The sequence below is a fragment of the Vulpes lagopus genome, chromosome 1 (assembly GCF_018345385.1).
Source record: "Vulpes lagopus strain Blue_001 chromosome 1, ASM1834538v1, whole genome shotgun sequence".
NCBI lineage: Eukaryota > Metazoa > Chordata > Mammalia > Carnivora > Canidae > Vulpes > Vulpes lagopus.
In genome coordinates, this window is record NC_054824.1 from 184,316,567 (window position 1) to 184,340,092 (window position 23,526).

General features: G+C 64.8%; 1 protein-coding gene across 9 annotated transcripts; it reads right to left on the reverse strand.

Annotated features, from left to right (window-relative positions):
• Window positions 1-1,721: 1,721 nt before the first annotated feature.
• TNNT2 (troponin T2, cardiac type) lies at window positions 1,722-21,952 on the reverse strand. Of its 9 annotated transcripts, none has more exons than XM_041764569.1 (16): window positions 21,786-21,948; window positions 16,832-16,879; window positions 15,765-15,775; window positions 13,217-13,246; window positions 11,220-11,285; window positions 10,878-10,913; window positions 9,973-10,006; window positions 8,893-8,953; window positions 8,517-8,633; window positions 7,703-7,780; window positions 5,735-5,845; window positions 4,995-5,000; window positions 4,540-4,649; window positions 3,646-3,736; window positions 2,305-2,345; window positions 1,722-1,977 (listed from the first exon to the last, which is right to left on the reverse strand). In XM_041764569.1, the coding sequence occupies exons 2-16, from the start codon at window positions 16,867-16,869 to the stop codon at window positions 1,932-1,934; spliced, it is 876 nt and encodes a 291-aa protein (XP_041620503.1). In that variant the 5' UTR covers window positions 16,870-16,879; window positions 21,786-21,948; the 3' UTR covers window positions 1,722-1,931. The 9 variants fall into 9 exon arrangements, with proteins under 9 accessions (XP_041620503.1, XP_041620510.1, XP_041620497.1 ...); XM_041764576.1 differs by having other exon boundaries at window positions 13,217-13,243; window positions 16,832-16,883; XM_041764563.1 differs by having other exon boundaries at window positions 16,832-16,883.
• Window positions 21,953-23,526: the final 1,574 nt, after the last annotated feature.

Genomic DNA, 23,526 nt, shown 5'->3' on the forward strand with positions numbered 1-23,526 from the left:
TCCTCCAGAAAGCCCTCCTGCCCTCCAGTGCCGGGTGGGGTGGCTCCTGTCTGTGCTGCCCCAGCACCCCCGCCCTGCCTGCTGTGACTCAGCTGGAGTCTTCTGTTTGCTGCTTCTCTCCCACTGGGCTGTGAGTTCCACGAGGGCAGGCACGTGCCTGTTCAAGTCACAGCATCACCTACGCCTGACACAGCGCCTAGCACATATGAGGTGCTTAGGAGACATGGACGGATGGACAGATGGACGGGTGGATGGATGGATGGGTGGATGGATGAGTGGATGGACAGATGGATGGATGAATGGACAGACGGATGGATGGATGGATGCATGGATGGATGGATGGATGGATGGACACATGGATGGATGGATGGATAGATGGATGGAGGGATGACAGATGGAAGGATGGAGGGATAGATGGATCAATAGATGGATGGATGGATGGATGGATGGATGGATGGAAGGATGGATGGATTGATGCATAGATGGATGGATGGATAGATGGAAGTATGGATGGAAGGATGGACAGATGGATGGATGGAAGGACGGGTAGACAGATGGACAGATGGATGGATGGATGGATGGGCAGATGGATGGACAGACAAGTGGACGGATGGATGGAAAGATGGACAGACAGAAAGGATGGATGGAGGGATGGATGGGTGGGTGGATAGATGGTGGATGGACAGATGGATGGATGGATGGATAGGAAAGGAGGCCAAGACCCCAGGCTAAGCCCCTGCTCATTGCCCAGAGGCCACACCCCTTTCATCTCTGTGTCTCGGCATCTATCACCGCGCTTGGCCCGTGGTGCAGGGGAAGGGGGTCTCTACTGTCTCTTGAGAGCCAGGGGACGGTGCCTGCAGGCACAGACACCAGGGACACTGTGGTGCTAGAAGTAGAAGTGTGGGTGCAGTTACAGGAGGGCCCGGGGTGCCCAGAGTAAGGAGAAATGAATCACTGTGCGTGGAAGCGCGTGGGAAGCCTTCCCAGGGACCGTGGGGCTCCCTTTGGTGGATGACAGGTGGAGAACTGAGGGAAGGCCTTGCAGGCAGAGGGAGCAGCTGCAGCAGAGGCGTGGGGGCGTTCAGGGCTCCCCCTAGGGAGCTGTTGAGCCGGGTGCTCTCCCATCTCACATGGTTCCCCTTCTGCCAACGGGGCCCAAGGCCGCCGCGACGTCTTCCACTCAGGGAGCCCGTGGTCCCTGGTTCGCGCGCACGCCCCAGAGGACGCACAAGGGGAGGGGAGAAAGCCGCGGCACTGGGACCAGCCCACGCCTCTCAGCAGCTCAGCTCAGCCTGAAGGGCCACCTGACCACCCCGGCCCTCCTTCCCCTCGGACGCCTGCTTCCTAGGCCCGGGCCAGGAAGAGAAAGAGAACAGGCCCATCCAAGAAGGCCTCCATTGTTCCCAAGGAGTGACTCACACGGGAACCCTTGTCCTGACGCTCAGGACGCTCGGCACGTCCCCAGGGGCCTCGCGGTGACTCACGGCCCCGGCACAAGGCCTCCTGCTGGGTGTGATTCGGGGCCAGCGCCCCCTCGCCTCCCGAGCAGGTGGACGGGGCTCCTTTGAGTTTGGCAGTTACCAGCGGCCCGTGTCCCCAAGGGGCGTGTGCCTCCGAGGGGCCCGAGTCCCTCAGGGGCTGCTCTCGGCCCTGACTCCCTGTGAGACAGGCTCTCACCTCAGCTCCCCTCCCTCTGAAGAGCTGCTGACAGAAAGGCACACAGTGTGCGTTGGCTTTTATTATGGGCATGCGTGGCACGTGGGGTGCATGCGTGGGCACGTGGGGGGACAGGTGCACAGCAGCTTCCGGCTGGGCCAGCTCCTGGTTTCCAGACACCAGCCTGCCTCCAGCGCCCGGGGGGCCCCAGGGACTGGGGGCGAGCGGGACGGGGCGCCGGCGAGGATCTTTGGTCAAGGCGACTGCTGCCCCTACTTCCAGCGCCCGGTGACCTTGGCCTTCCCGCGGGTCTTGGAGCTGCCAGAGAAGCGGGGCGCCGTCAGAAGCGGGACACAGGCCGGGGCAGCAGGTCTCCGCAGGGAGGGGGCGCAGGTGGCCAATGGGGAGGGTCGACAGGGCGGCCTGGAGCTGCCTCCGAGCCTCGGGCTGGGGTGAGTCCCCACGGGCCCTGCACCCCGTTCCCCGTGGAGCAGTGACCCCGGGGGAGCCCAAGGAGGAAGCAGCCTGTGCCCTGAAGCGGAGGAGGCAGGGGTGGGAGCGGGAGCCCTCAGAGGAGGAGCGGGATGGCTAGGACCCGGGGCAGGAGGAGGCAGGCCGGGCTGGAGGAAGGACCTAGAAACTTACACTTTCTGGTTATCATTGATTCTGTTCCGGAGAACATTGATCTGTAAGTGAGAAAGACAGTAACCTCGGAGCTCAGGGACTCAGGTCCCAGGTGGCTGGGGCTGAGGGGAAGCTGGCTTAGCACAGCTGTGGAGGAGGAGGGGGGAGCGGGAGGAGGAGGAGGAAAGATGGGGGAGGGGTAGGAGAGGGAGGGGGGAGGGGGCCGAGCAGCAGCGCTGTGAGATCCAGAGGGCCCCAGGGCCACGAGCAGAAGCCAGGCAGAGGCTTCCCGGCCACCCCTCGGGGCTGTCGCTGTGGGGTCCTAGAGCCACAGAGGGCTCGGGACAGGGTGGCACAAAGAGGCCTGAGCCCTGGTGCAAGGCCGGGGCTCAGGAAGCCCCCAGGCAGCCGCAGCCCCAGGGCCCCAGCCGTCCCCGCCCTGGACCCGAGGGGAGGAGGGGGGCCCGGGCCTGGGGGCTGGGGAGCCGCTAACACCTCCTGCGCCCGCGGGGTGCCCGGCGCCCTCTGTTCCGTCGTGAGCCCTCTTCCCAACTGTTCGCCTGCAGGATTATCACGAGGTATGACCTCATCCACGCGAAAGCGCTCCAAGGGGCCTCGCAGAGCCATCACTGCGACTGTCACCATTACCCCCCCAACCCTCACCGTGGCCTGCGGGCATCCTCGTCATTTCGATGGGAAACCGAAACGAGGAGAGCTAAGCGACTGGCCCGGGTCACGCGGGTGAGGGCCGAGCCACGGACCCGGCGGTGCGGCCACCACGTGCACGCTCCCGTCACCACACGGGGTCATCCGTGCGGCCGCGGGGGCCTGAGCGGTGCCCAGAGGAGGGACCCTGCGCGGGAGGTGCCCGAGGCAGCCCCCAAGGGGAAGCTGCGCTCCTGGGGCCGACGGGCCTGTGGGAACCTGCACCGCCCAGCCGACTCCAGCCTGCTGCCAGGACACCTGGGACCCCTCGGCAGGCTGGGTGCACCCCAGGGCCTCGGAGTCCGTGGGGACGGGAGACGCGGCTGCCGGGGCGGGGGGCCTCCTCTGCACCCGGAGCCCTGCTCTGTGCACCCGGCTCCCTCGTCTGTCTGGGCGGCTGCCTTGAGGCCTCAGGAAGGAGGGGAGGGGGACCCCCCAGGGCAGACCCCCCAACATGGGTCTTTGCTCCGGCCCCGCCAGTGAACCATCAGAGCTCCGCAGGGAGCAGTGGCCGGTGGTGGACCCTGAGCACCGTCAGGGACGAGACCCCGAGGGCGGGGTGACAGGGTCGGGGAAGGGGCCTGACTGGCAGCGCCGAGGGGACCCACCGACCCAGGAGGGGCGTGGTGGGGTCGGGGTTGGGGGGGAGCAGCTCACTTCGTATTTCTGCTGCTTGAACTTCTCCTGCAGGTCGAACTTCTCGGCCTCCAGGTTGTAGATGCTCTGCCACAGTTCCTTGGCCTTCTCCCTGCGCAGCCGAGCAGGGCCGGGCGGGGGCCCTAAGGGGGGGCCTTCCTCCCGAAGGGCCCCGGGCCCCAGAGGCCCCAGCCCTCCTGCACCCCAGGCCGGCCTAGGTCCCCAGCCCACCTGCTCAGCGTGGCGCCCAGATGGCAGTGCCCAGGGCTTGGGGAGACAACCAGGGGCCAGAAGACCGAGGTCTGGGGAGGGGCAAGGCCCTGCAGCACCGCAGAGCACAGTCGATCCCCGTGTCCCCCCCCCACCCCCAGAAGGGGTCTACTCAGTGCTCCCGCCCTGTTGGCCAAGCAGACCGGCTCGACCTGCTCAGGCCCAGCTCCCGTCCACCAGGCCGGTCTTTGGGAAAATATGTGGTGTGACCGCGCCCCCTGGAGGTGTGTGGTGAGAATGCGCCCCCTGCCCTCCCCTCCCGCTTCCCCTCTGCTCCCCCCCTTCCTTCTGCCCCCAGTCCTCCCCCCACCCTTCCCTCTGCCCCCCCGCCCCCCCTCTGCCCCCTGCCCTCCCCTCTGCTCCCCTGCCCTCCACCACCCTCCCCTCTGCACCCCTGCCTTCCCCCCTGCCCTCCCCTCTGCCCCCTGCCCTCCCCTCTGCACCCCTGCCCTCCCCTCTGCCCCCTGCCCTCCCCTCTGTCCCCCTGCCCTCCCCCTGCCCTCCCCTCTGCTCCCCTGCCTTCCCCCCTGCCCTCCCCTCTCCTCCACTACCCTCCTGTCCACCACCACCCCCCTCTGCTCCCCCACCCTCCCCTCCCCCCTGCCCTCCCCTTGCAGATGCTGCCCCTGCACCCTCAGTCCCCACCTCAGCTGGTCCTCATTCAGGTGGTCGATGGCCAGCACCTTCCTCCTCTCAGCCAGAATCTTCTTCTTCTTTTCCCGCTCCGTCTGCCTCTTCCCACTTTTCCGCTCGGTCTGGAGAGGGTGATGAGCAGGGCGGGGGGGGGGGGGGGGGTTAGCTAGAGAACATCTCCTCCCTCTCCCCCGCCCCTCCCAAACCCCGATAGGGAGTAGGGCAAGGCCTGCAGCAGGACCGGGCCCTTATCCTCTTCCTCCTGAGACACCCACATGCCACCAACTGCCTGGATTTCCCGGAGAAACTGAGGCAGGGGCAAGGAGGGCCATTTCAGTCCCTTACTCCTTGGCGGCTCCCTCCTCCCACTAGCCCACTGTCCACGCTCCTCCCCCCACCGGCCCCCTCCCGCCCAGGGAGCCCCCAGAGCCACGAGGAGGAAGAGGGTTAGAGGTTTCTGTACCCACCTGGGCCTGCAGAGCCAGGACACCATGAGAGAAAGACCCAGAGAGAAAGAAGGAGACCCGGACAGAGACACAGAGGGAGGGCAGGGCCCGGGGCCGAAGGCAAAGGCAGGAGACACAGGGGGAGAAGGAGAAGGCGATTCAGACCCCGCAGTGGCAGGAGGTGCTGCCTGGAGAGCAGGCGGGCCGGGGCGGCTGGAGGGCCCCGGGGGGGGGGGGGCGGCCCGCTCTGAGCTGGGGACGTGGGAGGCCTAAGGAACCGTCCCGGTGGCTCCACTGCCTGGAGAAAACCCATCTGGAAGCTCCTGTCCCCCCTTGAGAACGGGGTACCAGTGGGAGGGGGCACGAGCGCGTGCGCAGGAGCAAAGCCTCTGAGGGTGCTCAGGCGCTCCCGTGACCTCGGCACAGGGGGGCGGGCCTCACACCTGTCTCCAGGTGAGCGGGCTGGGCTCTGAGCGGCCTGAGGCCACGGCCGGAAGGGGCACATCCGGGCTCCCACCAGGGCCCCGATCCTAGGCGCAGGGCTCTTCCAGACACACTGTCCCCCCCCCAGGGCCCGGGGCACGGCTGACACGGGGTCGGGGCCTCCGCCTGCAGCCCCACCGCCAGCAGCCCCTCCTGAGGAAGGCCCAGGCAGGAGGAAGAGGATGCTTGGGTCTCACACGGTGGGAACCCAGCTCGAGGGCGGTGGACACCCCGCCCCTCCCACTCCAGCACCCTGAAGCCAGCTGCTCCCGGCCCACCTTCTGGATGTAGCCCCCAAAGTGCATCATGTTGGACAACGCCTTCTTCTTCCGGGCCTCGTCCTCGGCCTTCCTCCTGTTCTCCTCCTCCTCTCGTCGGGCTCTCTCCTCCTGGTTAGCAGGGGGAGCAGGAGCGCAGATCAGGGGTGGAGGCACAAACCCCCGCGCGGGCTGAAGGCTGGGGTCCCCGCGGTCCCACGAGTGGAGCTTTCTCTCCACCAGGCAAGAAGCCCCCTGCACGGACCCCCCAGCACAGGGCCTGGCACCCGGGAGGAGGTTCCCCAAGTGAGGGTCACGTGCTCCCGTCAGGCGGGGAGCCCCCGAGGGGGCCTGTTGCTCTGGGGGCACAAGGAAGGGAACTTCTGCTCCTACGGAGTCGGCACGGGGCCCGGAGGCACCGGAGACACCAGCCGCCCCATAGCGAGTTTGTGCCTTTCAGCCCCTGTGGCTCACCTGGCCCCCCCACCCTGTGGCTCACCTGGCCCCCCCATCCTGTGGCTCACCTGGCCCCCCATCCTGTGGCTCACCTGGCCCCCATCCTGTGGCTCACTGGCCCCCATCCTGTGGCTCACCTGGCTCGGCCCCTGGCCCCCCCAACCTGTGGCTCACCTGGGCCCCCCACCCTGTGGCTCACCTGGCCTCCCACCCTGTGGCTCACCTGGCCCCCCAACCTGTGGCTCACCTGGGCCCCCCACCCTGTGGCTCACCTGGCCCCCACCCTGTGGCTCACCTGGCCCCCCCATCCTGTAGCTCACCTGGTCCCCATCCTGTGGCTCACCTGGCCCCCCATCCTGTGGCTCACCGGACCCCCACCCTGTGGCTCACCTGGCCCCCATCCTGTGGCTCACCTGGCCTCCCACCCTGTGGCTCACCTGGCGCCCCAACCTGTGGCTCACCTGGGCCCCCCACCCTGTGGCTCACCTGGCCCCCACCCTGTGGCTCACCTGGCCCCCCCACCCTGTGGCTCACTTTGCTCCCCACCCTGTGGCTCACCTGGCCCCCCCCAACTCTGTGGCTCACCTTTCCCCCCCACTCCTGCCTCTGGCGACTACAATGTGTTCTCTGCATCCACAAACTTGCTTTGGTTTTCATTTTTGTTTCGTTTTAGATTCCATATATGTGAAATCATGCGGGGGCGCCCGGGGGGGCTCAGCGCGTTGAGCGTCTGCCCTCAGCTCAGGTCATGATCCCAGGTCCTGGGGTCCAGCCCACGTCGGGCTCCCCGCTCAGTGAAGGGTCCGCTTCTCCCTCCCCTGCTCCCTCTGCTCCTCCCAGCGCCTGCCTTGCTCATGCTTGCACAAGCTCACTCTGGCTCAGATAAACACTTAGAATCTTTAACAAAAAATCAAGTGGGTGAAATCCTACGGTACTTGCCCTTCACTGTCCGACTTACTCCACTTAGCGTAACACCCTCTAGGTCCAACCACGTTCTCACAAATAGCAAAGGTTCCTTCTTGTTTCATGGCCGAGTAATATTCCTGTGTCCGTGTGTGTGTGTCGGTGTACATGTGTGTCCGTGTGTCCGTGTGCCGTGTGTGTGCATGTGTGTGCGTGTGTGCATGTGTGCGCGTGTGTGCATGTGTGCGCGTGTGTGCATGTGTGTGTGTGTGTGCACACACTTTCTTTATCCCCCCCTCCGTCGCTGGACACAGGGGTTGCCTTCAGGTCTTTGCTCCCGTGAATAAGGCTGCAATGACCGGGGTGCAGATGTGTTGCTGCTGGGGGTTTCGTGTTCGGGGGAACACCCAGAAGTGGAACTGCTGGACGGAGAGTCCCATAAAATTCTAGGTTCGTGAGGCCCCGACGTTTGTGTCCTGCCGGCCGCTGCTCGCCAGAACCCAGACAAGCGCAGCACTCACCGGGGGCTCGCTGACCGGACCAGGGCGTGTGAAGGCAGAGGGGGCGGGGGCTGGAAGGCGCTGGCAGCAGGGTGGGGGGCTCGGTGGGCCCTGCACTGGGGTCACTCACAGCCAGGCGAGTCTGACGCTCCTTCTCCCGCTCGTTCCGGATGCGCTGCTGCTCGGCCCGCTCGGCCCGCCGCTTCTCCTACGGGGGAGAGGCCAAGCCTGCCCAGGGCGCGCACAGGCCGAGGTGTCAGCAGAGGTGCAGGGACCGCCCAGGGGACAGGCGGCCAGAGAACCCTCACGGGATGCCCCGCCCCCCGAGCCTCAGGGCAAGGAATGCGCTTCCTCCGAGGGCTTCGGCCGCCAGCTGCACGCACCAGTCGGGCCGACAGGTGGGCCAGCTCCCGGCCCGGCTAAATAAAGATGGGCCGACACCGAACAGCACTCGTCATGGGGCTGTCCTCAACCACTCGAAAAATGCCAGGCGGCTCGTCCCGTCTCCCCGAGGGCTGTGCCCCGGCCCCCGCCCGGCCCTGGCAGCTGCTCTGTGTCCCCCGACAGGTGGCCGAATCCTCAGCGGCCAGCCAGCGCCGCGCAGCCAGTTTGGTGGAGAGGAAAACAGCAAACCAGAGGACCTCCCTCCCCCAGCAGGATTCGGGATCGCAGAGGCCACAGCGTCACCCCGAGTCGGTGCGGGAGCTGCGCCCAGGGGGAGGCAGGCGGGGGCGGGGGCGCAGCCGGAGCCCGGGCCACCCAAGGGGAGCCGCCCAGACTGTCCAGGGGGTGGGGAGTGAGCAGGGCCCCAGGAGGCACGGGCCAGGGGCTCCCGGGCACCCAGACCCTGACGGAGAGCCCACCCCGGGTGGGGAAGGGGCCCCAGGGAGGGCTGCCCGGGCACGGGGGCTTTGGGGTGATTCCACGGGAGGCTGGACACCCACAATCCTGTCTTTGAGTGAAATCAGCTCCTCCTCCTCTTTCTTCCTGTTCTCAAAGTGAGCCTCGATCAGCGTCTGCAGTTCGTTCAGGTCCTTCTCCATGCGCTTCCGGTGGATGTCCTGCGGACGCACGCGGGCTCAGAGGCCCCCACGGGCCGGGGAAGCGGCTGCGGGGCGCCCCCTCCGCAGCACAGACGGGACGGGCAGGCTGGACGCCCGGCCGGCAGGGGCCACGGTGGCCCGGGCCCAGGAGGAGGCCCAGTGGGGGTGCTGAGCGCCTCCCGCCTGCCATGCCCCCCCCCCAGGTCACAGGGTGTCTCCTTCGGGGCCCCTGCAAGCACTCCCAGCCCAGGCCCGCTCTCCCCACAGGCACGCTCACGTCAAAGTCTACTCTCTCTCCATCCGGGATCTTGGGTGGCACCAGGTTGGGCATGAATGGCCTATGGGACAGAAGAGGGGGGAACCGGGGAATGTACCCCAACCCCGGCCCCCTGGGACCACGGGTGCCCAGGGCAGCGGGGCCCCTCTCCTTTTTGCAGAAGTACGGCTGCTCCCGTGCTAGCACCCCATGTCAGGTCTCACAGCCGGGACACTGAGCTCTGTCCCCGGTGCCCACCTCCGTCGTCCCCATGCACCCACGACGTAGGCAGCGCCGGCCTATCCACCAGGACAGAGGCTCAACAGCACACGCGGCTGACCCCACGGCATCTCCCCATGAGCCCGGAGGCCTGTGCTGTGGTCCCCGCCCCAGCGCATGCTTGCCGGGTGGCACCCGGTCCAGTGGGGCCAGGCCTCAGTTTCCCCGTTCACCCTCAGGTCTATGCAGGGCTGGACTGAGGTACCACAGTGTCCATCGCCAGGAAAGCGGATGGCGCTGGACGGATGAGCGGACCTGGGGCTGTGTCCAGGGCTGTTACAGGGGGACCCACAGCCATGGGGCGAGGCCCACCCGTGGGGGCTGGGACAGGGTGAGCACCGCCCCAGGGGAGGCGCCCACGGGCCCAGCACCCCAGCCCCCCCGGCCCCCTGCAGCCCTGCATGCACGGCACCACGCCGCCCTGCCCCACCCCCTGCCACACTTCGAAGCCCCCTAGGCCGCCCAGTTTCATTGCTTGGCTCCCGCAGATCTCTCCTCCCTCAGTTCCCACTTCAGCTACAGAGGAAGGTGTTCCAGCCACGCTGAGGGACGGGGGGGGGGGTCTCTGTCCAGGGCCACGACTAGTCTGCCCCCCCGTGACGGGGTGCGCAGCTTGGCTGTGCAGGCCAGGGCGGACTCCAGCCTCCACCGTCCCTCAGGCAGATTCTTGTGGGTACACACCCCGTACAACCGTACATGGCAGCCTGTGCCTGCTGCACCCCCAGCCCATGCCCACTGTGCCATACTGCCCTCCTGCCCGCCCTGGTCAGCCCTCCTCACTGGCCCTCTGCCCGCAGGGCTTCACAGGTGCGGCCCACTCACCTGGGCTTTGGTTTGGACTCCTCCACCGGGCCATCTGGAGAGGAGAGAAGCCCAAAGCCATGGGGTCAGGAGGCCCCAGGTCTGGCCCCGGCTCTGCCCCCCATGGGCCTCTATTTCCCCATGTGCACAGTGAATTCCTTCCAGACCCGGGGATCCCTGGCTCCAGGAGTGTCACGAAGGTCACACCCCACACCCCCTGTGCCATAGCAGCTCCCGGGGGGACATCTCGGGGCACAGCGGGGTCCCCACAGGAAGCACACACGCCCAGAGGAAAATGCCCAGCCTTTCCTCGTTCACCAGTTCTGGGCAAGGCAGCTTTGCGTCCCAGGGAGGAGGGCCGCCCCCCCCGCCCCGTGGCTGCCCCAGGGGGTCCTGGCCCCCCAGGCCCCGCCCAGGTCTCTGCCTCCCCGGTTACCCCCTGGATCCCTGGCCACCAGGGCCCGGACGTGGACGGGCATGATGCCAAGACCCAGTTGCTGCCCCTCCCCTGCAGAGACGGGACTGGGACCACAGCACCCCGTAAAGCCTCCCCCGTGGCAGTGAGCACCGCGGCGACGTGCCACAGCCCCCATCTGTGTCTTGGGGTTTCCTCCCAGAGACGCCACGCTTCACAGATGACATTGCCTGAGCTCCAGGAGCCCGGAAGGTGTGGGTCCCTAATCTGGGCAGGACAGTGGTCCCCTCTCCCCGGGGCACCACCCGGGCAACTTCTCTGGAATGAGGGAGACAGGGGCTTGCAGCCCAACACCCAAAACCTGCGAGGTCACCAACTTCTGACCCCGCCCCCCCGAAGGCCTCCTTGCCCACCTCCCCGGAGGGAGTCCTGTGGGCAATCTCCCCCAGAGCTGCTTGCAGGGGTTCCCTTGACATCCCGATACGTCCCTCCTGAGGCCTTAAGCCCTCACCTTCGGCCTCTTTAGCCTCGCCTTCCTGGCCATCTCCTGCACAGAACAGGAGAAATCAGTAAGAGCCTCGTCCTAGGCTCAGGCTCCTGCCCGGAGGCTTCTCCCCACACGGGGCCTAAACCAAAGTGCACCCTGCCGGCTCCTGGGGCCACAGACATGGCCCTGGACCCAAGGGAGCACCCCGACAAGGGTCATGGCCCGGCCCGGGGCAGGTAGCGCTGGTGCGCAGGCTGCAGGGCGGGCTCCGAGGGGACGGCCTACAGGGGTGCCCTTGGGTGCCCCCGCCGTGCCTCGAGGCACCACGACAAACCCCCTCAAGCCCTCACGGCAGGCAGGCCTTACCCTCCGCGTTGGTCTCCTCCGTCGCAGCCTCACCTCCTGCCTCCTCTGCGGCCTCCTCTTCCTGCTCTGGAGGGCGAGCCAGACACCGTGAGTACCCAGGCCGCACCGGGAGGCAGCCCCGCACCAGGGACCAAGGGCAGGGAGGTCGGCACCTCCCCGATCTGGGTGACTTTTGGGGCCACCGATATGAACGGCACAGGGCTGCTCACTTCCGGGGCTGAACCAGAGCTGCCAAACTACGGCCCAAGGGCCGAATGTGGCCCCCAGACTATTTCAGGAAATAAAGTTTTATTGGAGCCCAGCCGCATCCGCATCGATATCCTGCAGGCGGCTGCCTTTGCCCCCCTGCAGCAGGTCCAGACGTTGCGGCAGATACCGTGTGGCCCGCGAAGCCTAAGACATTTACTATGTGCTCCCTTAGGGGAAATGCTTGCGGACCCTGCTACGCCCCGACGGAAGGGCATGAGGAGGCTTGGGCAGAGTCCTGCTGTTCCAGACCTGCCTCTGCCGGAGTTTGGGAATTGGAAATGGGGCCTGGAGACCTGTGCTCCCCCTGAAAGCCACTAGAAGGGCTGGAAGTCTGGGGTCGGAGCGTGTTAGGGTGTAGTTAGGGTGTAGTGGGTGCTGCGGGGAGCGGCAGAGGAGGGCTCGCAGGCCTGGCAAGACCCCGCTGGGGTGGGGACGTCTGGTGGCTCAGCTGCTGCTGCCTGACTTAGCACCTTTCCCCAACAGCCTCCCTGGCAATCACACGACTCCACCCCAGTCCCCCCCACCCCACCCCGAATGTTCTACCCAATGATCCGGAGCTACGGGATTTATCCTACTGCCGGAGAAGCGCCTGTCCTGGACTCAGTAACTCTAGGGACCCTTCATGTGTATGTAAGAGAAACCAAAACAGCAAGACTATGGGTGGGTGGGTAGGTGGGTGGGTGGGTGAGATGCCCACCGTGTAGACATTTGTACTGTCTGGAGAGTCAGTAGGATTTTTCTATTTTCACCCCTCGGCTTGGCAGGATATGGACCCCACCCAAGTCAGGCACTTGGAGAAGACAGATAAGACGGGATGACGCCAGGCCCATGGCTCTGCCTGTGGGAGGTGCCTGCTAATGCTCCCTGACTGACGGGCTGACAAGTGCTGGCCTCCTGGCAGAGGGAGGCGAAAAAGCCTCAGGGCCGGAGAGAGAGGGGCCGGCCACCAATCAGCCTGCCTGGTGCTCTGGGTCCCCCGTTCCCACGTCTCGGCCTGGGGGTGCCTCTCTGGAAGAAGGTCCTTCCGGAAGGGGTGAGAGTAGACGGCTGGCAGCAAGAGTATGGCCAGTGTGGGGGTGCTCTTCAGGCTGCCTGATTAACCCCACCCCATGTGCCAATTCTCTGTGCAACGCCCCCCACCCTCCGCGGCTCCCAGGCTCCCCAGACCACCCACCGCGGCTCGAGACATCACTATTAGGAAGCTTTCTAAACCTCAGCCCAAGTGTGTCCCCCTTGCCCTAGTCCCGTCCTCGGGGGCTGGCACGAGCCCAGGCCCCCCCACGCCCACCGCAGTGCACATGTGAAGGCTGACGTCATGTCCTTTCTGCTCTGGCTATTTCCAGTTCCCCCAGCTGCTCTTCGGATAACTGTGTCGCAGGCCCCTCACGCCCCGGCCGCGGCGCCTGGGTGCCGTCCAGCTCAGAGGGAGGGCCCAGTAGGTGCCGCGGGGGCAGAGAGAGGCCACCCGCTCCAGACAGTGGTGCCCCTCTGGGCCACATGCGGACCAGGCTAGGGGACGAGCCAGCCCGGGGCCTTCCCACCACCCAGCGCAGCACAGAGGTCAGGACCCGGGGGAAGGAGCAGCGGCTGGGCCCCTCCGAGGCCGACAGGGAGTGAGGGAGCCGCCCCGCGCCCCTGGCCCCCCCGGACCCCGGCCCACCCGCCCCGCTCCACAGAGCAGGGCCGACCGCCGGGCCAGGCCCCGGACAGAGGGAGCAGAAAGCACAGGAAAGGAAAAGCTGTACTACCGTCGTCGTGCTCTCTCCAGTCCTCCTCTTCTGGGGGTCAGGGAGTGGCCGCAGCAGGGGGGAGAAGCGAGACAGGTTAGTCTGGGAGCAGGACAGGGACAGGCGTGGGATGGCGTGTGGCTCTGAGCGTGGGCTTCGGGGTCAAGCTCCAGCTCCAGCGCCCAATGCAACACTCGGAGCCACTTGGGCAATTCGCTTCTCAGCAGCTTCCCGGGTGCCTTGTCCGTAAAACGGACATGACCGTCCTCACTCCCGCGGGTGAGACGACAGGTGAGCTCTGGTGCCCGCGGACCCGCCCTCACCCGGCGCATGGGAAGCGTTCAGTGGTGCTAACGGGCCGACTCCTGTGGGCGCCCCAAAGGGCACGCTGCCAACGACCCACTGCCCTCAAACTCCTCCCGTGCACCCACTGGGAACGAGCCCCCGGGAGCCCGTGGGACACATCCGGTTGCTCAGGACCCAGAGGCCCGCAAGCCCCACAGGAGCACATGGCGTGGGCACGTTCCCGTCTGCCTGAAGGAAGCGGGGCCTGCGGGGAAGTGGGGCCCAGGACGGAGCTTACAGAAACCACCTGCTCCCTCCTGGAGGAAGACACGGCCTGGTCCACCCTGCAGGCTTGGGGTCACCCACTTAGAGCCCATTCTTGGTCATTAAGGCCACAGGGTCTTACTCCGCGGGAGGCGGGTGGAGTCCATTCACTGCCAGCAAGGCACACGCTCCGTGGAGCTGGTCCACCGCGCGGCAGAGAACTCATTATTTTGTTAAGTCACGGCCAAATCCTACCGTGGCGGCAGGCAGGTTAGTCCCAGATCCGAAGGTCTGTATCTCAAGCACCAGCCCCTAAAATTCACGAGCTGGCAAGTCCTCAAAGCAAAGGAAAACCCGCCATCCCCAGAGCTCAAGCCGGGAACACAGCGGAAAGTGGAGCCAGCTGGATTTTTGATTCAAAAAATATTTCAAGGGCACCCGGGTGGCCCAGCGGTTGGGCGTCTGCCTTCGGCTCAGGGCGTGACCCCGGGGTCCCGGGATCGAGTCCCACATCGGGCTCCCTGCAAGGAGCCTGCTTCTCCCTCTGCCTGTGTGTCTGCTTCTCTGTGTATCTGCCATGGATCAGTGAATTTAATCTTTCAAAAAAAAAGATATTTCAACTAGCTTCTGATCTATTTCGTGTTCCTTGACTACCCGAGTGACTCCCGTGGCCCCTCTCGGTTTCCCCTGAGTTTCCCTTGCGTCTGCTCTTTGGCCAGGCACCCTGGAGCAGCCTCAACGGTGCGAGAGGCTCCTCGTTTTCCCTGGAAGGCCTGGGGAAGAAGGGGGACGGCTACGGAAGCCTCGGCTCGCTCCCTAGGCCCTCGGGGAGCCCCTTCTCCTGGTGCCCACACATGCTTGTGCTACAACAGCATTTCTGAGAATTTGCTGAGGCTCCAAGGGGCAGGATGCAACCCGCCTGGGTGCGAAGCCTGAGGGGACTGAGGGTGATTCCGGGCCTCTCGGGGGCTGGGATCTGAATCATTTCCGTGTGTCCAGCCCCCAGGAAGAGAGAGGGTTGGGGTGATCTTTCAGTGGGATACGGGACACAGAGCGAGGGAAGACTCATGAGAGCAGATGTCCCAGAGGGCGCCTGGGTGGAGCAGTCGGTTAAGGGCCCGACTCTTGGTTTTGGCTCAGATCATGATCTCAGGGGTCATGATCTCAGGGGTCAAGCCCCACACGGGCTCCACGTTCAGTGGGGAATCTGCTTGCCCCTCCCCTCTGCCTCCCCCCTCCCCACCCGCGTTCTCTTTCTCTCTCTCTCTCTAAAAGACAAATAAAATCTTTAAAAAAAAAAAAAAATGTTTCAGATAACTGAACACGTCCATAATCTCATTTGAAAAGTCCTTACCCTGAATGTTTTTAAGTGTGATAACGGTGTTATGGTCGTTTTCCTGTAAATAGCGCTTATCTTTTAGAGATGCCTAGCGAACTACTTAGGCACGAAATGCTAGGACGTCTGGGGATGACCTGGGATGTCTGCTCTACAATAACGGAGGCGAGATGAAGCTTAGATGAGAGAACATTGGCCGCAGTGGATGACCGTTGAAGCCCGATGATGGGCGCTTGGGGAAGGGAGTGGGGGCGCTGTGTAATTCTATTTTTGTTATTTTTATGTTGCATTTAAAACTTTCCTTGGTTAAAAAAAAATTGGAGGAAAAAAAATCAAAAATGATTCATTGGAAAAACTGATGGTTCTGTTTGAACAAAATGGCAGATGGGATGGCCGGGACCCAAGCCACCCAGGCTGGCCCTGACTCCCACTGGCGCTGCTGCTGTTGGAGGACCTCGGCTCAGCTGGGGGTGAAGGGCAGGGACAGACCAGCCGCTCTCCCAGGGCCCCCAGGACCCTGGATCCCCGGGTCTCTCTTTTCTGGCCCTCCCTCTGCCCGGGCTCCTACCTTCCACAGCTTCTTCTGCTCAGGAGAGAAGACCACGGCCGCAAGAGAGGAGAACACGTGGGGCAGTTTCCAAGCAGGCTGCCCCCATGCAAATGAGTACACAGACCTGTGCTTACCTTCCTGCTCCCTGCGTGCAAGAGGACACGCTGTCAGCACACCCCCGTGCACACCCCACACGCACACCCCCATGCACACCCCACACGCACACCCCCATGCACACCCCACATGCACACCCTACACCCCACACGCACACCCCACACGCACACACTGGCCTTTTTGAAGATAAGTCCCCCCTTAATTTCCCTCATTGCCTGATGGAGCCCACCCTCCTTGGGCCCCTACCAAGGCACCCCCTAACGGGCCCAGGCTTCTCACCAGGGCCTCCTGCCCCATCCCTAGCAAGCCCCCGCCTGGTCCCTCCAGCATCAGCCCACTTACCACCCTCTCCCTGCGCTGAGCTTCGCCAGGCTACACCCCACAACACCCTTCCCCCACCTTCTCTATCCAAATGCCCGCAGGTAAGCCTGACCACCCCAGCCCCCACTGCCCGCCCCCTCCTAGAGCTCCCCCACTACCCAGAGCCCACCCTCCAGCCCAGCCCCTCTTGGCCGATTACTTCCAACATTTTGCATCTTAACATCCCAGAGAAGAGCAAATTCCACGAAGGTAGGGACCGTGTATCCTGACACCCCACATCCTCCCTGGTGAGCATCACCCTCCAGGGGATCATGGTTAGACTGGGTGCCAGTGTCCCGCTCCCGGGGTTCCGCCAGCAGAGGCGGTGGACGGGACACTTCAGGAGCAGTGTGATTCCAAGGGGAGTGCAAGCAGTGAGCTCTGATTTGGGTTTTACGGGGCATAATCTTCTGGGTGGCTATGGGACGGTCACTGAACGACTCTGGATCCGGTTTCAGGAGACACAGCTTCTAAGACACTCTGCCTCCTGGTCTCCCAGTCAGGTAGGACCCCACCCAACCCCGTGCCTCCTGGTCTCCTAACCAGGTAGGACCCCAGCCCACCCTGGGAGCTGAGCCTCTCTGCAAATTCTCCCCGCTGGGGCCCAGCCCCGGGTCCCCCGAGGCACAGAGGCCCAGATCAGACCCCAAGGACGCACAGCCCGCCCCGTCCCCGTCCCAGCTCCTGGGGAGACCAAGCCCGCACACAGGGTGCCGCGGATACTCACTCCTCGTACTCTTCCGCCACCTCCTCCAGGTCGGACATGGTCTCCGCTCTCCCTCCAGAAAGAGAAAAATGTCAGTGTGGGCAGAGGGGGGAGCCCGTCCTCCTCCAGCGCCGGCTGCCTCCCCCGAGGCCTTGGGGGTGTGGAGGGTGAGGTCAAGGGCGGGACAGTAACCCCCACGTCAGCCCGAGGGCAACCGGCCCTTTCCTCGCCCCCCACAGGCAGCCTGTGTGGCGCCTCCCTGTTCCGGTGCTAATCACTGTAGCTCGCAAACAACCTTTCTGTGGTTTCCCTAGAACCTTTCCAGCCCACAACCTTGCCAGGCCCTCAGGGCAGCACCATGGCCCCCACCACCACCATCATCACTATCACCATCACCACCATCACCACCATCACCGTCACCACTGTCACCACCACCACCACCACCAGCACCACCAGCACCACCACCACCAGCACCACCACCAGCACCACCACCAGCACCACCAGCACCACCACCATCACCACCACCACCACCACCACCAGCACCACCAGCACCACCACCATCACCACCACCACCAGCACCAGCACCACCAGCACCACCACCACCACCACCACCACCACCACCAGCACCACCAGCACCACCACCATCACCACCAGCACCACCAGCCACCACCACCACCACCACCACCACCAGCACCACCAGCACCACCACCATCACCACCACCAGCACCACCAGCACCACCACCATCACCACCACCATCACCACCACCACCAGCACCACCAGCACCACCACCATCACCACCACCACCAGCACCACCACCACCACCACCACCACCACCACCACCACCACCACCACCCACCACCACCAGCACCACCACCACCACCATCACCACCACCACCATCACCACCACCACCACCACCACCAGCACCACCACCACCACCACCACCAGCACCACCAGCACCACCACCACCAGCACCACCAGCACTACCACCATCACCACCACCACCACCATCACCACCACCACCACCACCACCAGCACCACCAGCACCACCACCATCACCACCAGCACCACCAGCACCACCAGCACCACCACCATCACCACCACCACCACCACCACCAGCACCACCAGCACCACCACCATCACCACCACCACCACCACCACCAGCACCACCACCATCACCATCACCACCACCACCACCAGCACCACCACCAGCACCACCATCACCACCACCACCACCACCACCACCACCAGCACCACCAGCACCACCAGCACCACCACCATCACCATCACCACCAGCACCATCATCACCAGCACCACCAGCACCAGCACCACCAGCACCACCAATGCAGAGTCCCCCTGGGAGGCTGCTTACACAGACTGTGACACATCCATAGCCTGGAATACCTCTCGGCAATGGAAAGGACTAAACCAGTGATAGGCGGGACACCTTGGATGAATCTCTGGGGAGACACTCTCATGGAGGGGGAGGAGGCCAATTCGTATGTTTTCATTCACATATAACATTTTTGAAATGGTGAAGTTTCATAGAAATGGAGAACAGACTGGTGCTTGTCGGGTTGTGTGTGGAGGGGAGGGAGGGGAGGTGGGCATGGTGACAGAAGGCACGCGGGAGGGGCGCCTGGCTGGCCCAGTCGACGGGGGCCAATTCTGGCCCCACACTGGGTGTGGGGAATACTTTAAAACATTTTTTTTAAAGGCACACAGGGTTTTTGTGGTTTTAGAACAGTCCGGCGTCTTGAGTGTGGTGATGAACACATGACCCTAACCCACCCGGGATAGAATTTCCCACCCACCCGGTCCTGGTCCGCGTGAGAGTATGGCTTGTAGGAGGGTCCACATCCTAGTGGCCTGCACCATCGAGGTGCGAGGCACCCGGGGGAAGCGGGCAAAGTGCACGTGGGGCCTGCGACATTTCTCAGGATTGACCGCGGGTTAAACTCCCCGGGATCAGTACCAACCCCACTTAGGGGGTGTTGCCCGGGGGCCTGGCTGGAGAGCCCCCCTTAGCTGGGCTGGAGAGTCAGACCCCTCCTCCGGCTTGCTGAGAGCGGCGCCGTCCTGCCTAACACCCTGAACGGCCGGAGCGCCCGCCCGCGGCGCCGCGGGGACCTTTACGAGGACTGGGTTGGCCTGAAGGAAAGTGGAAGACGCTGGGGACGTCGGGCCTTACTGTGCGTCCGTGCGACTGCAGGAAGAAGCCACCCGGGAGGCGAGACGCACCTGGTTGTGAATCCTGGCTCCAGCTCACATGTGCCGGTGACCTTGGAAAGGTCACTTAACCTGCCTCCACCTCTTCTGTGACATGGGCCCTCCCCCGGGGTGGCGGGAGGCTCGGCCGGACCTCTGATTGATCCCGGTCCTAACCCAACCCCCCTGGGCCACAGCCGTGCTCGGCCCCACGGGCCCCTCTCACCGTGGCTGAATCTCGGATGGTGCCCGCCCCCCGCCCCAGCCGTGCAGCATGAAAGCTTCCCGCAAACGGATCTTCCCGCAAAGGGATAAGGTGACGTGAGGCGGGACGACGGCGGAGCAGGAGCCCGGTCGGAGCGGTGGACGGTGGACGTGGCCATCCTCCGGGAGGCTTCTCCCGGCCCCTCCCCGCGGACCCACCAGCATCCAGCACTGCAGCCGCCAACTTCTGACTCAAGCCACAGGTGACTGACGGGGCGCGGGGAGAGCACCGCTCGCCACCCTCTCCTCCTCCCTGCGCACCCTATGGCAGCCACCTGGGGGCGTCCAGGGACAGTCGCTACTCGGGTGGGGTGGGGTGACTCTGCAGCAAGGCCCGGCTTTCAGGCTGAGGGACTCTGAGGGGGGAGCCCCTGCTCGCGACCGGGCCTCTGAGTGGAGCCCTCCCCCGGACCCAGGCCCGCGGCGGCCTCGGGCTGGCTGCTCATCCCAGCCTGCTCCACAGCTGCCCAGTCCTACTGGGTTCGGGACAAGCATGGTGGCAGCTCACACGGAGCTCACACGGAGCTCCCCTGGGAGAGGGGAGGGGGACGAGAAGAGAGGCAGGTGTGTAAGGTGTCGTGCCGGAGGACGGAGCCTCATTCTGCCGAAGACAGACCCAAAGCCCGGAGCATCTCCAAATGGGCCTTCGGGTGCGGTGGCCAGATCCGGATGTGCACAGCCCCAGGCCCTCGGGCAGCAGCCAGGACGGGAGCCGGGGGTGGGGGGGTCCCTCACCTCGGGGAGGGCAGAGAAGTGTCTCGGGGGGGCACACATGCCAGCGTGGGGCACGTGCCCCTGCCCTCCCACCAGCTTGGAGCCATGTGGCGTGGCTCAGGGGCCGAGGAAGGACAGAAGGACGAGCAGCTTGGAGCCCCCTCCCTGCTCCTGGGAGCACCACCCAAGTCCTAAAAATAGCGAGGATGGAGGGCAGGGGAGGGCGCGGAATCACCCGGCTGCCCAAGGCAAGACAGATGAAGGGGCGGCCAGGCTGGGGCTCTGGCTGTGCACCGACTCCGTCAGGACCCTGGCAGCGCGAGGACCCACAGCGTCCAGAGCGGCCAGACCCTCACCTGCTTCCACAGGCCACTGTCCGGCCAAACGCCCGCACGGCCCAGAGGTCAAGGTCACCTTTCCTGGGGACTAAGTCACAAACAAGACAAAGCAGAAAGGACACTGGCCACGGGGTGAAAAGACCTGGACTTAGGGGCGCCCTGCTGGCTCAGCCCGTAGACCAGGAGACCCTTGATCTCAGGGTCCTGAGCTCAAGCCCTGCATTAGGCATAGAGATTACTTAAAAAAAAAAAACTGATTTTAAAACCCAATTTTTGCTGTGTGACCTTAGCTAAGTCATCTAATCCCTCTGGGCCTCCATTAGCTTATCTCTCAGACCGATGAGCTTCAAGTTCTAGTCTTGCAGAAACAAGTCCCTGAGGAATGCGGCCCCGGCCCTCGGCCCTCGCCCCACATCCAGCTGGAATCCCCCCAAGCCTGCAGCTGTCAGCCCACCAGGAGCGAGGGGACAGGCCTGAGGGGGCCGTGCGTAACCTGAGCCCCTCAGATTCCTCTTGTGCCGGGAGAGGAGGGCTCACCCGTGGGTCGGAGGAGGAATTCTGGAGGTCAGGTGGCTTCCCAATAGCACGGGGCCTGGAATGTGCTTTGAAATTCCTCACTGGGGCAATCGCCTCCCTAGGTATTTGCTCCGCCTGCCCAGGGGAAGCTGAACATCAAGCGGGGCAAGGTCTGTCCCTACAGGGCCTGCTGCGGAGACAGCGGGGGCACGGGGCAGCTGGACGCGAACCCCCGGAGCTGGCCTCACACCCCATGAGAGGCTCTTACCCGGGCGTCTCCCCGTCAGCCCCCCAAACGCTGCCTGGCGGCACGTTCTCCCTGGGGAGTCCGATGAAGTCCCCCGTCCGCCTGCAGAGGTGCCCGCGGCCCCTGCCTGCCTCTGCACAGGTGCCCTTCTCAGGGCTTCCAGGACACTTTCCAAATTGGGGGGGCGGCGGGATGAGAGCTGCACCAGCACCATCGTGACTGATAGGACCACAGCCTGGCTGGGCTCTGAAGTCAAACAAGGACCTGCCTGGAAGGTTCAGGGGGCCCTGGGCCTGGACGTGAGGGGTGGGATCCAGCAATCCGGGGGAGACCCTGTTGGTTAGAGCTTCGCCGTCTTTAGAGCACGCAGGGGCCCGGCAGCTACCTCGTCTGTCCTACGGGTGAGGAAATTGAGGCCCAGGGAGGGGAAGGTTCTCACCCAAGACTTTCCAGCCACGCGGGATCTTTAGTGGCAGGTCTGGGGCTCCAACCTAAGTCTCTAATCTCCAGCACGGGCCGCTGCGGCCCTACTGCGCTCGTCTTGGGAGTCCGATCCCTGCGACGCCGCCTCTATAGGGCGGCCTCTTCTCGGGGGGCAGGCGGACGGCTCGCAACTCGGGTGTGGACTCAGGCAGGCTGTGGGCGCAGGCCGGTCCCCACCTCGCTGCTCTCCCCGTCCCGAGCCTTACCTCCAACCGGGAGCCGCCGCGATCCGCTGAGCCTCAGCAGGGACTGGGCGAGGGCAGGGGACCGAGAGGCTTTAAGCAGGCCTGTGGGCTGGGCCCGGTGAGCCAACCCGCGGTGGGAGGAATGTGCGGCGGGACGAGTGGGGGCGCGGGGGGTGTTGGCTGCTATTTTGGCAGGTGCCGGGGACAGGGCTCAAGGAACATGCACCCCACGCCATATAAGCCCATGTGGTTGTCCAGCTGCTCAGATAAGCTATTTAAAACCGGAGCAGATAGGCAGGAACGGAGCGGGGAGCAGGCATGTAACAGAAGCCAGCTGTCCCTCTCGAGAATCCCGATAAAGCAGATGCCAGAGGCGCAGGCCCGGGAAGGCAGGCTGGGAGCGGGCCGGGGCACCGGGCAACCCCGAGGCGCCTCACGAGTCCCCGGGCCAGGCTCTGGGGCACACAGAAGGGCGACCTGCGCCTCCACTTACGACGACGCTGCGAGGAGGGCGTCTTCCAGGCTCCTGGCTGCTTCCCTGGGCCGAGCGGCCTTGCCCAGCGGGCAGGCTCCGCAGGCCTCAGCGGGGACATGCGCCACGTGGGTCTTCTGCACGCCCCCCAGAGCCAGGGGACAAGCCCTCTCCTCCCTGGGAAGGGGCTAGGGCTGCCACAGAAGGTCAGATACAAGTAGAACTTCCAGGCAGTTTGAGGGGCCGTGAGGACTGCTGAAGTTGGCTCCCCCTTGCAGCCGTCCATAGGCCTGAAGACGAGCCCTATGGGACCGTGATCTGCTGTAGGATCCGCAGGCCGGGCCCGGGGGCTTGCGGTTTGCTCACACGTTTATGTCCACAGCCCCTGGCACGGTGGCCCGGACGTCGCGGGGCACGATACGTGATGAAAACGGAGGGGGAAAGCGGGTCGGAGCTGAGCCTCCCCCTCAATGTGTCGGAGTCTTCGAGGCCTCTGTCCCACCTCCGAAGAAGGAACGCCCCTCCTCCGGGCCCGCCACGCCGCCCCGCACCCCCAGCTCGAAGCCCTGGCCCCCCACATCTTGCCCATCGGGGACACACACCCCTGTTTCTCCGTGGTGAAGAGGGCCAGCCTCCCCTTTCCTCCTCCTCTCCCCGCCTGACCCCGTACCCACGCCCCCTGGTCCTGGATGGCCCTCAGGTGCCCGCCGCCACCATTCTGGACAGAAGGCGGGACTTCCACCTTCTGCTGCCACGCTGCCCCGTGGGCTCAGCCGAAACCGTCCCCCCTACCACGCTCCCAGTGGCCGCCTCCGGGCTCATCCCCCATGTAGTCCTCCACATTGTGGCACATGCAACAGGGCAGGCTGAGGCCCCATGTCTACCCTCCTGTGGCCTGGGGGAGGACCACCCTGCAGCCTCCCTGGGTGGGGGAGGACCACCCTGCAGCCTGGGGGAGGACCATCCTGCGGCCTCCCTGGGGGAGGACCACCCTGAAGCCTCCCTGGAGGAGGACCACCCTGCAGCCTTCCTGGGTGAGGACTGTCCTGCAGCCTGGGGGAGGACCACCCTGCAGCCTTCCTGGGGGAGGATCATCCTGCAGCCTCCCTGGGGGAGGACCACCCTGAAGCCTCCCTGGAGGAGGACCACCCTGCAGCCTTCCTGGGGGAGGACCGTCCTGCAGCCTGGGGGAGGATCATCCTGCAGCCTCCCTGGGGGAGGACTGCAGACAAGCAGAGAGGAGGTGGAGAGGGGCAGGTGGAGGGAGCAGATTGACAGAGGAGCAGAGGC